At 46.5% G+C, this 15,820-nt stretch overlaps 1 protein-coding gene across 1 annotated transcript in view; it reads left to right on the forward strand.

Annotated features, from left to right (window-relative positions):
- Window positions 1–15,820, forward strand: part of ZC3H3 (zinc finger CCCH-type containing 3) — a 128,459-nt gene that overhangs the window by 83,195 nt on the left and 29,444 nt on the right. The window contains exons 5-7 of the mRNA XM_056484512.1: window positions 1,958–2,151; window positions 13,747–13,828; window positions 15,401–15,556. Coding sequence (XP_056340487.1) covers window positions 1,958–2,151; window positions 13,747–13,828; window positions 15,401–15,556 — 432 coding nt within the window. The remainder of the gene's footprint in view (window positions 1–1,957; window positions 2,152–13,746; window positions 13,829–15,400; window positions 15,557–15,820) is intronic.

Raw genomic sequence — 15,820 nt, forward strand, 5'->3', positions numbered from 1 at the left:
ATATTTGATATTATTTTGATTGCCCTGATACAGCCACATGACCTTTCTTCAGTGCTGGATGCATCCTTGGTCTTGCTGGAATTTTCTGGGATGTGCTGGGTGATCCAGGAGTGACCCAAGTGTCCCTCATGCCATCACCACCTTCACCCAATGATGCCACCACCTCTGTGACTCTTTGCAAGTCACTAAAACTCGATGCTCCTTTCTGGATCAGTTCCCCCCATGAGGGGGAAACCCTGGGGAGTTCTGGGGCTCCCTGGGGGAACTGGAACAAGGAATTTATCGAATTCCCATCCCCTTCCAAAAAAAAAAACAACAGGCAGCAAATTTTCCGAGCTCGGTAGCCAGTGGCAACAGCCCTGCAGAATGAATAGGCTGTCATGCTCAGCATTAGGAAATGTAACTATTGCATTTTCCAGCTCTCTTTTTCTTTGGAGCACATGTTCATTTAAAGGAAATGCTTGTCGGGGTTTGCATTCCGCTGATAGGATAGCGGGATCTTAATTTACGGATATTCTGCGGTAATGCGTGGTTTATGCACGTTCTGCTAATAGCATTATGAGCATAGTTTGGGCTAATACAAAATTAGAGCTCCAATTTGCATAAACAAATTACTGTTTGGATTAGTGCTAAATGAGGAAGGCGACTGATATTGGAGGAGATTTGATTTGGCTGCAGTGGCTCTGTTTGGATAATGGGGGATGGATAGGAATGAGCTGGAAGGCTGCGTTGTGGGTTGGGAGGGAAGTGGGATGGTGCAGGAGGTTCCAGGTCTGGAGTGGACAAAATTTTTGGGTGGCAGAGGAGCCTCTCTGGGACATGTGGCCAAGTGGGGATTGGCCTCTTTTGCCTGTCAGCCAGCAACAGGATGAGAGGATATGGCCTCAAGCTGTGCCAGGGGTGGTTCAGGTTGTACATCAGAAGGAATTTCTTCATGTAAAGGGTTGTTAAACATTGGGATGAAGTGGAATGCAGTCCCCATCCCTGGAGGTGTTCAGGGAATGCCTGGACATGGCACTCAGTACTCTAATTGACAAAGTGGTGATTGGTCACAGACTTCATGGAGGTCTTTTCAGACCTAAAAGATTTTGGGATTTTGTGATATTTATCCCTCAGGTGTCACTTCAAAACTCACTGGTCCTTCAGAATAACGTTATGGGCAACAGTAACTGGATCGTGATTCCTGATCCATCTCAATCTGCGGGAGCCCACTTCCTCAAGACAGGGTTTTGTGAATTTAGGGCGAGTTGAGGAGGTGGGGACAAGTCCCCAGCCTCACCCTTCTGAGTCCAGCATCAGCTCCAGGTAACAGGTGGGGGATGGAAATGCTCTTGGGTGACTTGTCCCATGCAGGGATTGGGAAAAATCCATCCAAGAGCCAGTTTTGAGGGGCAGAATAAAAATATCAAAGTTGTGGTATCTGATTCATAATAGGAATAACGATACCAAAAATACAGACTCATGGATTGTTTTGGTTTGGAAGGGACCTTAAAGACCATCCAGTTCCAAACCCTGTCATGGACAGGGATACCACCCACTGCATCAGGTTGCTCAGAGTCCCATCCCACCTGACTTTGAAACACTTCCAGGGATGTCAGAGCTTGTTGAGCTCCATAAAACTTGGCTAAGCTCAGTGAAGATCCCACCTTGCCAGTTCTCTCATGAGATTGCATCCACATTTCCTCATTTCTGCTGGGGCTAGAGGTGCAAGTAAGGGTGGGAGAAGTTGAGGTAGAGTCCCTGAAAGTCATTTTTTTGGTGTCAATCTTGAACTCCTCAATTCTGGTGGAAACTGTCCCTGCCCATAGCAATGGGGTTGGAATGAGATGATCTTAAAGGTCCCTTTGAACCCAAACCATTCCATGAATCTCCAATCCCATGGTTTGCTAATGAAGCAACACCTCCTTGTGACATTTTCCCAAATTTGGGCTGACCTTGACTTTTTTTTTCCCTGCAGATCCCCGTTGTTAAACCAAATCCGACCCTCGCTCCAAGGTGGCAAATCCCAGCTGGGCCAGCAGCGCTGGAGGAACAAAGGTTTCCGCTGCATCGGAGGCGTCATGTACCGAGTGTCGGCCAACAAACTCTCCAAAACTTCCAGCAGCCCTCTCCGGGCCAGGGACTTGGGCACCAGAACTCCCATCAGAGCAGGTGAGCAGGAATTTGTCCCATTTTATAACCCAAATCCATTGAGTTCGGTTTTTAGCTGTTTATTCTCTGTTTGTGGGTTGCAACTCATCCTCCGGCCTTGTAGAATTCCAGATGTGAAGGTGGTGAACATCCCAAGGTGCCAAGTGCTGTTCTTGCTTTACAGCAGCTCTGAAGTGGAAATAATATTAGAAAAATTAAAGGTTTAGGAGAATTGAGGTTTTCCTTAAGTCAGATTTAATTCAAGCTTGTGGTGATGCTCCGTTAAACTTGGTTTAACGGGCAAAGTCTTGGATAACTTCAAACAGCACCACAAGGTTGAATGTGCTTGAGATGCTCATCAAATTACATTGAATATTGACCTGAAATTTTGGGAAGATCATTCTCTGGCTTTGATTAAATTTGTGTTTCAGCTCCTCCTGTGTTTGACACCTCAAGTGTGGCCCTTAAAAAAGAGCAGATTTTAACTGTGTTTAAAGTATTTCTAAATTTTCTTGGTCTCAAATATTTTTGCTCCCTAACTGGTTTATTGAAAATTTTTGAGGATAGTTAAACTGAGGAAGGCAAAACTGGTGGTTTTGTGCTGATTTTCCTCACTGGAAGGATGAATTGAGCAGAGGTGAGGATTTTTATGGATGATGCTGGAAATCAGGGAGTGAGGGGTGATTTGGATTGGAAGGGACCTTCAAGGTCATCCAGGGAACACCTTCCATCAGACCAGGTTGCTCCCAGCCCCATCCAGCCTGGCCTTGAATGCCAAAATATGATGGGAAAGCACATGAAGAGAAGAGGTACAGCCTTCAAAACTCCTGCACTGCAATTCCTTTGGGAATTCTGAGGCATCCTGGGTGGTTTTAAACCCACAAAGAGCAGGATTAGGGAAGGAAGGAGCTTTGTGCTGGGATGGGAAGTGGAGCTGCCTGTTGTTGATGGCTGCACAAAAACAGCTCAAGGGTTGTTCTGCCTTAAGCACCATCTCTGGGCATTGAAGATGTCAGCAAAGGCAGAAAATTTCCTGTAGGAATGGAAGAAAAGGAGTGAAACCCCAGGACATGGACAAGGATATTGTTGGATGGAGCAGGGGACTGATTTCAGGACAGAGTTGGACCACTAAGAGGAGTCCTGGGGAGAAGTGATGGCTGAAAGGACTGGAAAAGTGGAAAATCTGGAGCTGCCAAGCAAAGGAGGGATGTCTCTCCGTGGCCAGGTGGAGCAGCCACAAACCAAGGGGCTTAAACTGGTGGGAGAGCTTTCCAAGGACAAGGATGGTGAAATGCTGGACTCATTTGGCTTTAAAATCTCCATTATTTAAAAAATTTTTTTTTTAATAACAGGTTTCATGAACTTCTTTTTGGGGAGGACATGGGCAGAAAAGGTCCTGCCTTCCAGCAAGAGGATGAATTTTTTTATTTATCCAGGTGCAAGTCTCTAAATTTTTCTGGAAATAGCAGTTTCATTTGGGCAACTCAGCAAAGGCTGATAGATTTGGCCTGTCCATGAATATCCATCACTGGGTTGGGAAAAAGTGGAGAAATACCAACTTAGAGGCAAATTTCTGTAAGAGGGATTAAGCCAAAGGTGTGATGGGAGGATTTCTGCAGATTCAGACCTTGGAATTGCTGGTGGGAGGTTCCTGAGGGGATTTGGGGTGACAGGGCATGGAGGAGATGGGATCCCCCATTTTTCCTTTCTCACTGAAACCATATCTTCTGGTGGGATCTCATTCAGAAAATTTGGTTTAATTAGTCCCAATTTGGGAGTGAAGAGTTACTCCCTATAAAATACAATCCCATCTAAATATTATTTTGAAGATATTCCTTATTTTGCTGTTGCCTCTTTCCCCCTGCCACAAAAAACTGCTGTGGATCAGTATTTTCATGTCATCTTTCATCTCTCCCCATAATTCATCCTCCTTCCCAGGGCTGGATTCCACAGATTCCTCTTGCCTCAGGATAAGTGGGGCTGGCAGGGCGGAAGATTTGTGTGTTCTCATCGGCTGCGAACGTTTGCTCAACGCTCTGTGTTTTCAACACTTGACAAAGTTTATTTAAAAGATGGAAAAAAATGGCTTTTCCTTTCCCTTTCAGTGCCAGGCACCATGTGTTTGGAATAGTGGAGAGACAGGAAATGCTCCTGACAGTTTAATAGCTTGGAGTTTACTTCCAGTGGGTTATAATTCTGCTCTTTCCCTGGATTTATAGGGTTGGGGTTTTATCTCTACATAATGCCACGTGCTGGGGCTGATCCATCCACACCCTTGTAGCATTCCCAAGTGATTTATTGATAGATGCTGGTGGTGAGTTAAGATTTGGTCTTGAGGATGCACATCCTGCATCCCTGTGCTGTACTGGGATCAATCCTGAGGCTACCATGGCAATGGGAAGAACAGTTTTCTGTGGCTCTTCTGGAATTGGCTTTGTTGTTTGGCTTGGGGACAAGGAAGGTGTCACTGCAATCCTGGGAAAAATTTTTGAAGGTGTTTTGCATATGAAAAACATCCCTGGAGCAATCACAGCATCACCACAGCCTGTGCAGCTGCTGAGAACTTTGCTCTCATCTCACAAGTGGCTCCCAAAGGATTTCTGTGCCTTCCACACTTGTCTCCAGAAAACTGCAAATAAAATACAGAAATAAAAAGATTGTTTTTGCCTTCCCAGCTGGATAGGGACTTTGGATGTGGAATAATTAATTCTCAGGCAAGGATGGAGAAGGAAACCCAGAGTTTAAACACTCTCTGCTCATCCCTGTGCAAGACAAAGATCAGAATCAGACATGGAAATCAGGAAATGGAAATCAGACATGGAAAGGCTCTTTCTCTTTGGGATAACTGATATTTCAGCACCCATGTGTTTTTTTCACTTGCCAGAAGTCTTGGAAAATCAGCAGTGGGATGGTGTGGAAAGCATTTGCTACGTGGCAATTAATTAAACAAGCGGAATAATTGGGTTTCTCTGCTCACAAGGAACCTTTCCTTCATTTCCTTCTCCAGCTGCTAAGGCATTTTCCAGAGTCTTGAGGAATTTCCATGAAATCAGGGAGAGAAGCAAAAGGTCCTGGGCAATGTAGAGTTTCACAAAGAAATACAGAAGGGGAAATACAAGATTGAAAGCAGCAGAAAGCAAATTAAGGTTTGACATTGTCCGGAAACCAGCCCTGACCCCAATCTCAGAACGAGCTGTGCTGCCGAGAGAGGAATTGCACTCTGAGCTGAGGCTGACTCCAGCAGGGATTTCCAAGTATCCAGGCTCTTTTTTTCATGGGCAAATCCTCACCTGCATGATTTCCTCATTCTGAGTTTTTAGGTCTTGGTTGGAGAGGGGCTGGTGGCTTTGGGGACTCCAGAGGGGACAGCCGGTCCCTTGTGCAATGTGATTTTATTTATTGGGGTTTTCTCATTGTCTCCATGACTGTAGATTCCAGAGCCTTGGAGATACCCAGGATTGCTGAGCTCCCAAAGGTGGAGGTTTAAGAGGAGTTTTAAGTCCTCCTGAGCTGAGGCATCTCCCACACATTTTAAGGGTGGCTCTGATCAGAGAGAAACAAATTATTAATTAAAATATGGTTGAGTTCAGTCTTCCAGAACTAGGAGGGACTTTCCCTTCATCCAGATGCACTTCTTGTCTCCATCCTGCTGTGTAACGTCCCCTCCTGCCTCAGTTTCTCCTCTCTGCTGCAAAGGTGATCAGCTGGGGAGATGGAAGGTCATGGAATCATGGAATGGTTTGGAGAAAGGAGATTAAAGACAGTCTCATTCCAACCCCCTGCCATGGGCAGGGACACCTTCCACTATCCCAGGTTGATCCAAGCCCCACCCAACCAGGCCTTGGACACTTCCAGGGATGGAACAGCCACAGCTTCTCTGGGAATTCCATTCCAGCCCCTCACCACCCTCACAGGGAAGAATTCCTTCCCAATATCCCATCTATCCCTGCCCTCTGCAAGTGTGAAGCCATTCCCTGTGTCCTGTCCCTCCATCCCTTGTCCAAAGTCCCTCTCCAGCTCTCCTGGAGCCCCTTTAGGCACTGGTAGGGGCTCAGAGTTCTCCCTGGATCCTCCTTTTCTCCAAGTGGACATTCCCAGCTCTCCCAGCCTGGCTCCAGTTCTTGGAGCATCTCTTGCCTCCCCCTCCACTGCATCAGGCTGGGGACAGGTGATGGATGCTCCTGGACACAATTTGATCTCCACACTCAGAGATCTCCATGGTGCTGGAGGAAAGTGCCCTCTGGCCTCCCTGTGTACCAACTAATTTTAAAAATGCTGAATGTCACGGAAACGCTCTTCCCACTTTTTCAAGGGTGATGAAATGCTCAGCACTGCTGCTGGCCCATTGCAGGAATGATGCTTCTTCCTCTGTGCCACTCCTTTTTACAGAAGGAAAGGAGGGATTCAGGACTGGAATGTTTCCACCATCCATCTTCTGCCTCTGCTCTTAATAGAAAGAGGAATTAGGGAGGATTTGCTCCAATGTGCTGGGCTTTGCCTTTTCCCCATGTCCATGGAAACATCCCAAGCTTCTTGTTTGTCCATCATGACACACTTTCCTGTCTTCTGTCTTCAACACACCTTGAATGTGTTGGGATCATACTGGAGGGGTAAGGAGGAATTTGGTGGAGGACACACCAGCCCAGTGCAGTGAGGTGTGAGAGCAGGAAATTTGGAATGTTGCTTTCCTCAGGTTTGCTCTGGTTTTGGTGTTGCTGATGGCTTTGTACTCACTCCCTTTGAGGTGAATTCCTTGGGTTTGGGATTGCTCAGTCTCTTGCCTCTTTTGGAACTCAGTTCCTTGGCTTCTTCAGGATCATTCCCTTGTTTTGGGATTGCTTAGTCCCTTGGACACCTCAATCTCAATCTCTGGGTTTTGGGATTGCTCTGTATCTTGAATTAAATCCCTTGGCCCATTTGGGAGTCATTCCCTTGGCTTTGGGATTACTCAATCCCTTACCTCTTCTGACTTCAGTTCCCTGGCTCCCTCAGTCTCAGTGCTTTTTCTTTGGGATTGTGGGATCCCTTGGTCCCTTTTGATCTCAGTCCCATGGCCTTTGGTCCTTTTTGATCTCAGTCCCATGGCCCCTTTCTTACTCAATCCTTTGTCTTTGGGATTTCTCAATTCTTTCCTCTTTTCAGATCAGTTTTTTTCCTCTGGGGTTGCTCAATCCTTGGCCCCCTTTGAGCTCAGTTTCATGGCCCCTTCAATCTCAAGGCTTTTTCTTTGGGATTGGGAAATCCTTTCAATCTCAATCCATTCAATCTCAATCCCATGGGTTTGGGATTCTTCAATCCTTTACCCCTTTTCAGATCAATTCCTTTGCACCTTCAGTCTCAATGCCTTGCTTGGTTTTGGGATGATCCCTTGGCCCCTTCAGTCTCAATCCATTGTTTGTGGAATCGTTCTGTATCTTTGAGCTCAGTCTCTCAATTTCTTTAAACTCAATCCCTTGTTTTTGGGATTCCTCCTTCCTTTACCCCTTTTTAGCTCAATCCCTGCTTTTGGGGATGACTGAATCTCTTACCCCTTGGGACTGCAGTTCCATGTATTTTGGGGGTTGATGAGTCAATCTCTTATCCCTTCAAAACTCAGTCTCTTGTTTTTGGGATTCCTCAATCCGTTTCCCTTTTTCAGATCAGCTCTGTGGACCCCACTCAATCTCAGTGCCTTGTCTTTGGGATTGTGGGATCTCTTGGCCCCTTTTTTTGGTTTTGGGATTGTTCAGTCCCAATTTTTTCATTGATTTTGGGATTGTTCAATCCCTCAGCCTCTTTGAGCTCAATCCCTTGGTCCCTTTTGAGCTCTATCCCTTGGTTTTGGGATTGTTCAATCCCTTTAACCTCTTTCATTTCAAAGTGTTGGTTTTGGGATTGTTCAGTCCTTTTTTCCCTCTGGAACTCCCTTTGGCCCCTTCAATCTCAATGCCTTGCTTTTGGAATTGCTCAATCCCTTTTGCTGTAGGAGCTCAATTCCTCAACTCTGGAATTACAGGGACCAGATCCTGCTCATGGTCCACATCTGCTCACACAACACCCAACCTGGGGCTGCTGCATTAATTGAAGATGATTCATTACTTAAAGTTTTTTTGTTAATAAAACCCTTGTGACCACCTGACTCAGGGACATTCATGGGATGTGGAGACAGCTGGGGAGGAAAATGGCAAAATCTCAACTTGTTTATCAGCAGCTCATCCTTTCTTTTTCTGTTGTCTTCTCTGGAATGAGGACTTGTGCTGTCCAGTGAGGGAAATAAATGACCCCCAGCAGCTGTGAGTGCTGATCCTCGGAATCTGCAGAACCCACTTAAATGAATAACAATTAAAGAAATAAATTTCCCTGAGTGCAGCCTCAAAACTTTCGGTTCAGCAATAAAGCCAAGGAGAGACTCGGAAAATGAATCGCTCGGCTCTTTCCGAAGGAGGCTGCAGTGGGAGAGGTGGGATGATAATGGGAACTGTTAAAGCAGCCAGCATGCTTTAAGGAAGGTTTTTCCAGATCATGTGGGAACAGTATGAAGAGAGGTTGTGTCACTTGAGGGGTAAAAGGATTGAGCAATCCCAAAACCATGGAATTGAGAGTGAAGGGGCCAAGGGATTGAGGAATCCCAAAACTAAGGGATTGATCTCAAAGGATATAAGGAATTGAGTAATCCCAGAGACAAGGCACTGAGAATCAAGAGACCATGGAATTGAGGTCAGAAGGGGTCAGGGATTGAGGAATTCCAAATCCAAGGGATTGAACTCAATGAGCCAAAAGACCATGCTTAAAAGGGATAAGAGACTGAGCTATCTCCAGACCATGGAACTGAGAGTGAAGGGGCCAAGGGATTGAGTTTGAAAGGGGCCAAGGGATTGATCTCAAAGGATATAAGGAATTGAGTAATCCCAAAGACAAGGCACTGAGAAACAAGGAGCCATAGAATTGAGTTCAAAAGGGATCAGGGATTGAGGAATCCCAAACCCAAGGGATTGAACTCAGTGAGCCAAAGGACTGAGCCCAAAATGGATAAGAGATTGAGGAACCCCAGACCATGGAATTGAGAGCGAAGGGGCCAAGGGATTGAGGAATCCCAAAAGTAAGGGATTGATCTCAAAGGATGTAAAGAATGAGTAATCCCAAAGACAAGGCATTGAGAATCAAGGGGCCATGGAATTGAGGTCAGAAGGATCAGGGATTGAGGAATCCCAAACCCCAGGGATTGAACTCAATGAGCCAAAGGATTGAGCTCTAAAGGGATAAGAGACTGAGCAATGCCCAGACCATGGAATTGAGAGTGAAGGGGCCTAAGGAATGAGGAATCCCAAAACTAAGGGATTGAGCTTGAAAGGGGCCAAGGGATTGATCTCAAAGGATATAAGGAATTGAGTATTCCCAAAGACATGGCATTGAGAATCAAGGGGCCATAGAATTGAGGTCAGAAGGGGTCAGGGATTGAGGAATCCCAAACCCAAGGGATTGAACTCAACCAGCCAAAAGACCAAGCTCAAAAGGATTAAGAGATTGAGCAATCCCAAACCCCATGGACTGAACTGAATAAACCTAAGGACTGAGTTCAAAGTGGATAAGGGACTGAACAATTCCAAAACCATGGGATTGGTGAGCCTGTTGTGACCCTGTTGTGGTCATACCCAAATTGGAGCATTGGCCAGCAGAGCTGATCACCTGCCTGCCATTGCTTGAGTAAACCCCTGCTTGGTTCCCTCTGTGTGTAAGATTTCCATAAATTATCCTTGACTTGGGATGGTTGAAGTAGATAGGAAGCAACGGGCTTGATACTTAACACCCATCATTCTGTCAATCTCTCACCCTCTTGTCCATCCCCTTGGCCCTACCACACCCCAACTCTGAATTTCTTCCTTTTTTCCTGCCTATTTCAGTTTCGTACTGATTGTTTCCCTCCATGGGGAAGATTTCTATGAATTATCCTTGATTTGGGATTGTGGAAGTAGATGGGAAGCAGTGGGCTTGATACTCAATACTGATCATTCTTACATTGTTCTTGCCTGTCATCCCTTGGTCCTGGCTCACCCCAGCTCTGGATTTCTTTTTATTTATTTATTTATTTTTTTTTTAACTGAATCACTTTTCCACAGCTTTTCAACCATTAAAAAAACCCAAATTATTGTATAAGATGCTCCAACAGACCTTTCCATGAGATGAGGTCCTGATCCTTGAGCTGTGCCTTGAAGCAATAAAGCCCATCCTAAATAATTAATCAGGTGATAATAAACTGTGATATTTGCAGCTGATTTTTAACTCAAAGGAATATTTGGAATATTGTTTTTGGGGTGTGTTTGTTGCATCCCTTGGGTGATGGGGAGCTGAGCAGGAGTGTTGGACTGGATGGGGGCATCCTGATATCCATGTGGGAATGCTGGAAAGCAGAGTGTTGCTCCTGAGTGCAGTTGCTGGGCTGCCAAGGGAAATCTTTGCCAACTTTTCCCTGGAGGAGAAAGACCTTGAGCTTCAAGCTGTGTTTTGGGGGTTATGGAAAAAAAACCACCCAGGATCCACTTGAGCTGAGTTTTAGGATTAAGGATATGAAAAGGTCCTTATTAACTTACAGATGTTGGTGCAGGGCTGCAGCATCCCACCTGTTTGTTTTAAGCATTCTTTTGTTTGACAAGGATAAAATGTGCCTTTTTCATGTTCACCAAAAGCCAGAATTCCAAACGTTGAGCCAAACGCTGCGGAAAACACCGCGGGACTGCTTGGCTGTGGATTCCTTCCTAGGAGCAGGGAATAAAAAAAAAAAAAAAAAAAAAGCAGGAGTTAGGCTGTAGCCCCTGCTATTAATCATAGCTGTAATCATGCATTTAATGAACATGACAGCTCCCCTCCCTCCGGAGCTCCCGGCTGGGTTGGGAACAGCGATCGCGTCTCACCGCGCGCCACCGGAGCTGCCGGCGCCGGGCTGGGATGATGTAGAGAGGAACGGGCTGTGGGTTTCCTCATGCATGATGCTCTCTGAATCATGGGGAAAGGGGGAGAGAAATCCACCTGTCCCTTCACAGGGTGGGAAATATCCCGGCTGAAGCCGCTGTGCTGGGTGTAATTACTTCAGAATCCTTCAGTGTGCAGTTCTTGATGCTCTCTGGGGCAGCTTTTCTTATTCTTCTGCTTTTTTTCCCTCTCTCCATTCCGTTCTCGCTGCCTTGGGAGGAATTTGCTGTGGCACCTCTTTAGATTTCCATAGTGAGGGACTGTGGCAGTGCCAGGGATGTGGGAGTCCCTCTCCTCTCACAGCACTGCTGTGTCCTGATGTTCTCCCCAGCTGGGAAGAGATTGAGGAGAAAAACAGGACAGATCTGGGGCTGGGATGTGCCCAGTGTTTTGTCTGAACCAAACAAGACTCCCAAAGTCGAGCCCTGGGGGCATCGTTTCAGCTTTTTGTTAAATTTAGCCCAGACAGCAGCAAATTTTGGCTCCTGATGGTGGAATTTAACCCTCATCCCATTCTCCACTGTCTTTTGATGTCTCAATTTCACCCCAGTTTCAATAATACACCCTCCAATGCCAGGAATATTTATTTATTAATGTGTTTATTAATGCAAATCCCTTGTAGTGACCAGTTGGGAATTTTAAGTTGACAACCACCCTAAAAATCCAAATTTAGGCTCCTTGGACCACCTGAAAAGTTGAGAACATCCAACCTCCCCTTCTTGTTACTTGGATGTACACAAAGCTTTTACTTTTATTTAAACTTTTTTTTCCAAAATGCAAGAGCTTCCAAAAATACCCTCATGACAGAGGCTGAGTTTTCTCCATGAATCCCAGTGGATGGTGAAATGTTTAATTACAGAGCTTTCTTGGCTTGGTTCCTCCTGGAGAAATATTTGGGTGATTTTTAATAGTTTGGGGAGGATTTGCACACAGGATGAATAATTAGGGAGTGAGAAAATGTGGATGGGGGATTTCTTTGCCAGCTTTGCCAGACCTGGATCTCACATGGATTTTGTCATGGATGGGACCAGCTTTTGGATAGTTACACTGCCTTTGGGATGCGAGTTAGTTTGTGGAATGGGAGGTGCACATCATGTTATTGCATGACTTCTTGCTGGAAGATGAAAACTTGGGAAAAAAAGTAAAAAAAAAAAAAAAAAAAAAAATTGATGTATTTTTGCTACATGAAAATTCCAACACACTGTCAGGAAACTATTGGCCCTTTTATTTATCCTCTAGTTATCTCTTTAATGATTCCTCCTTTCTGGCCAGTATGACCTTTAAGGACCCTTCCAGCCCCTAACCATTCCATGATTCTGTGGTCCCAAACTTCTTCATCCCTGTGTATCCACTTTTATCCCCAAATATTAAATACTTAGAGAGATTGTCTGCTGCCCTCAGGAGCTGATTCCTGGTGTAGCTTTAAGGAATATTATACAGAATTCCAGAGGGCTGAGGATGCTCCAGCCCTATCCTAATGGATTTTAATTTGGGGCTTTCTCCCCACATCATTTGGGAAGTTATTGGACACCCTTCAGCGGTTTCTTCAGAGCATCCCAAAGCTGACAAATGTTTATTGTAGCACTAAAAAAGATGCTCCTACAGCTTGGGACGAGAAGGAATTAAAAAAAATAGTGGGAAAAAAAAATCTCAGATGTGACTCAAATGCCCTGTTGATGGAATTTGATGTGCAGAGGGAACAGATGGGGCTTTGCCGACGCCGGCAGCCGAGTGACAGCTCGCGGCGCCGCGCAATCAAATTCCACTCGCTCAACTTCCCAACACGCCCGGGCTGGCAGGTGAGTGACTGAGCTGCTCTCATCCCACCTGGAAAACTGAAATCCAGCCTTTCTTTCCCATTCATTCTTCCCTGCACCAGTCAAGGATGATTTAATTCCATGCATGCATGGATGGGAGCAGTGCTGGGCTTCCCTGTCCGGCTGTGAGGAGCAGCCAAGCCAAGCGTGGAAATTTCTTGGATTGATGTGGAAGCGTGGGATTTGCTTAGAGAAGGGTTTTGGCACTTTTGGGTGCTAAGGGGAAAAATTTCTGCTGTGTTTAGGGTTGGCAAGGAGCACCTGCAGAGATGGGAAGTCCCTAAAGGGGATCTTTGTCCATTGGTTCTCTGGGAGCTCCGTGCTTTGAGTTAGATAAGGTCATGGAACCATGGAATGGTTTGGGTGGGATCTTTCAAGACCATCTCATTCCATCCCCTGCCATGGGCAGGGATACCTTCCACTGTCCCAGGGTTGCTCCAAGCCCTGTCCAGCCTGGCCTTGGACACTCTCAGGGATGGGGCATCCGTGGTTTCTCTGGCCAGCCTGTGCCAGGGCCTCTCCACCTCACAGGGAAGAATTTCTTCCCAATATCCCATCTCTCCCTGCCCTCTGGAAGTGGGAGGCCATTCCCCCTATTCCTGGCATTCCAACCCTAGTCCAAAGTTCCTTCCAGCTCTCTTGGAGCCCCTTTAGGCACTGTGAGGGGCTTCAAGTTCTCCCTGGAGCCTTTTCTTTCCCAGGCTGAACAAGCCCAGATCTCCCAGTTTTCCCTCATTGCAAAGAGTCTCCATCCCTCCAATGTTTTTTGTGGACCTAAGGTACTGAGGGCTGTGTGAATTCCTGCAAAATTTCTCGATTCCAATCAGTGATCCCTGTTTTTCTCTCTCTGCAGCACTGAGATTGCACTCCACACCCAGTCCTGGAGCCTTTACACCCAGCCTGAGCAGATCCTCGTCGTGCCGATACATCGCCAGGTCTGTACTCGTGGGAAGCAGGAATGATGTGCTCCATTCTTTGGAATTATGCTCAGGAGGGACTCAGGAGATTCAGGAGCAGCTGTTGAGCTGGAGGATGATTTGGTGAAGCTCTGGTTGCTGCTTTTCCACAGCTTCTATTTTCAGGTGGTTGTAAGCTAAGCCAGAGCCTCTCCACCCTCACAGAGAATTTCTTCCCAATATCCCATCTATCCCTGCCCTCTGGCAGTGGGGAAACCATTCCTCCTTTTCCTGACACTCCATCCCTGATCCAGAGTCCCTCTCCAGCTCTCCTGGAGCCCCTTTAGGCACTGGAAGGACTCTAAGGTCTCCCTGGAGCCTTCCCTCTTCCAGGCTGGATATTCCCAGCTCTCCCAGCCTTATCCAGAACAGAGGTCTCCAGCCTTGGAGCAGCTCCATGGCCTCCACTTCAAGTGCTCCAGCAGCTCCACATCCTTCTGACACTGGACCCCAGAGCTGGAGGCAGCTCTGCAGGTGGGGTCTCACCTGAGTGGGGCTGTGGGGAAGAAATTCCCTCTCTCCTGCTGCCCATTCCCAGGACATTCTGGGCTCCATGTCTGGATTGTGTGGAGCTTCTCATCCACCAGCTCCCCTGAGTCCTTTTCCTCAGGGCTGCTCTCAATCCATTCTCCACCCAGCCTGGATTTGTGCTCAGGATTACTCACCACATACTCAGGACCTTACACTCAGCCTTGCACCTCCTTTTAATCCAGGAGCTGCAGACAGCCAACAATTACAGAGGTAAAAATGTGCATTTTCTTTCAAAATCAGTTCATTGAACCTGTATTTTCATGGATAATGCACTGCATTCTCAGCAAACCAGAGCTGACTGTGCCCTATCACTGAATTATCTGCTCTGAGAGATGTGATGTACCCCCCATGGTTTATGTTCACCCAGATCTCTTCCACCTGGTCCCACACATCCCAAGAGCTGCTGGATAATTCCCTCTCCAGCTGGAAGCTCATGGAAAGCATGTGCTAAGCAACTTCTGAGCTCCCTAAGTAGCTTCTAGTGGGACCAGGCAAATAAAAAGGAGCTTTTCTGCTCTTTGGTGGTACTTTTTGTTCCTGTGGCCATCACATAAATTCTCTTTCTTTGGGGTTCATGAGCAGGTGCCCACTTGAAGGCCATAAATAGCATCAGGCCCAGTTAGTGGGGCATGTGCTGAAGAGCCCCCCAAGTCATTCAGCCTTGGCATCCTGTGCTGCACAAGGAGAGGATGTTCCCTTCCTCACCATATTCCCAACAGTGTGGGAAATCCTCTCCACATTTATAAAATCTGAGGAGAGAATCAGAGTTATGGGGGTGATAAGGGATCTAACTGATGATTTTGATGTTATTTTGCAGATTTTTAATGGTTTGGGGTAAAATCAGCCAAAAATTGAAAATACTTAAGGGCTTACAAGCATGAACTTCCTAAAGATGGGAAACTTCACTCTCCAAAGATGGGCTGCTCTGTGGTTTCAGCTGTTGTTGAGGTGTCTTCTCCATGTCATCACACTGTTGGAGCTGGAGGTTTTTCCCTGACCTTGTCCCTCTTTCTCCTTCAGCCGTGCTGTGCAGAGGAGCTTGGCCATCATCCGCCAAGCCAAGCAGAAGAAGAAGAAGAAGGAATATTGTATGTACTACAACCGCTTTGGGAGGTGCAACCGGGGGGACAGCTGCCCCTACATCCACGACCCAGAGAAAGTGGCTGTCTGCACCAGGTAGGGATGGACACAGAGTCCTGGGAAACTGGGACATGGGGTGGCTTTGGTGCTTCCTTGTGGGGTATTCCTAAGGGAAGCAAACTGGTAACAGAGATGTAGGACAGCAAGGATGGGAGTTTTGGGTCAGGTGTAGGTTGTGTGCTGTTGGGTTGGAAGGAGGAGGATAAGAGGCCAGAGAATCATGGAATTGTTTTTCAAGTACTGAATTCCAAACTCCTGCCATGGGCAGGGACACCTTCCACTATCCCAGGTTGCTCCAAG

This window comes from Oenanthe melanoleuca, chromosome 2 (assembly GCF_029582105.1).
Source record: "Oenanthe melanoleuca isolate GR-GAL-2019-014 chromosome 2, OMel1.0, whole genome shotgun sequence".
Taxonomy (NCBI): domain Eukaryota; kingdom Metazoa; phylum Chordata; class Aves; order Passeriformes; family Muscicapidae; genus Oenanthe; species Oenanthe melanoleuca.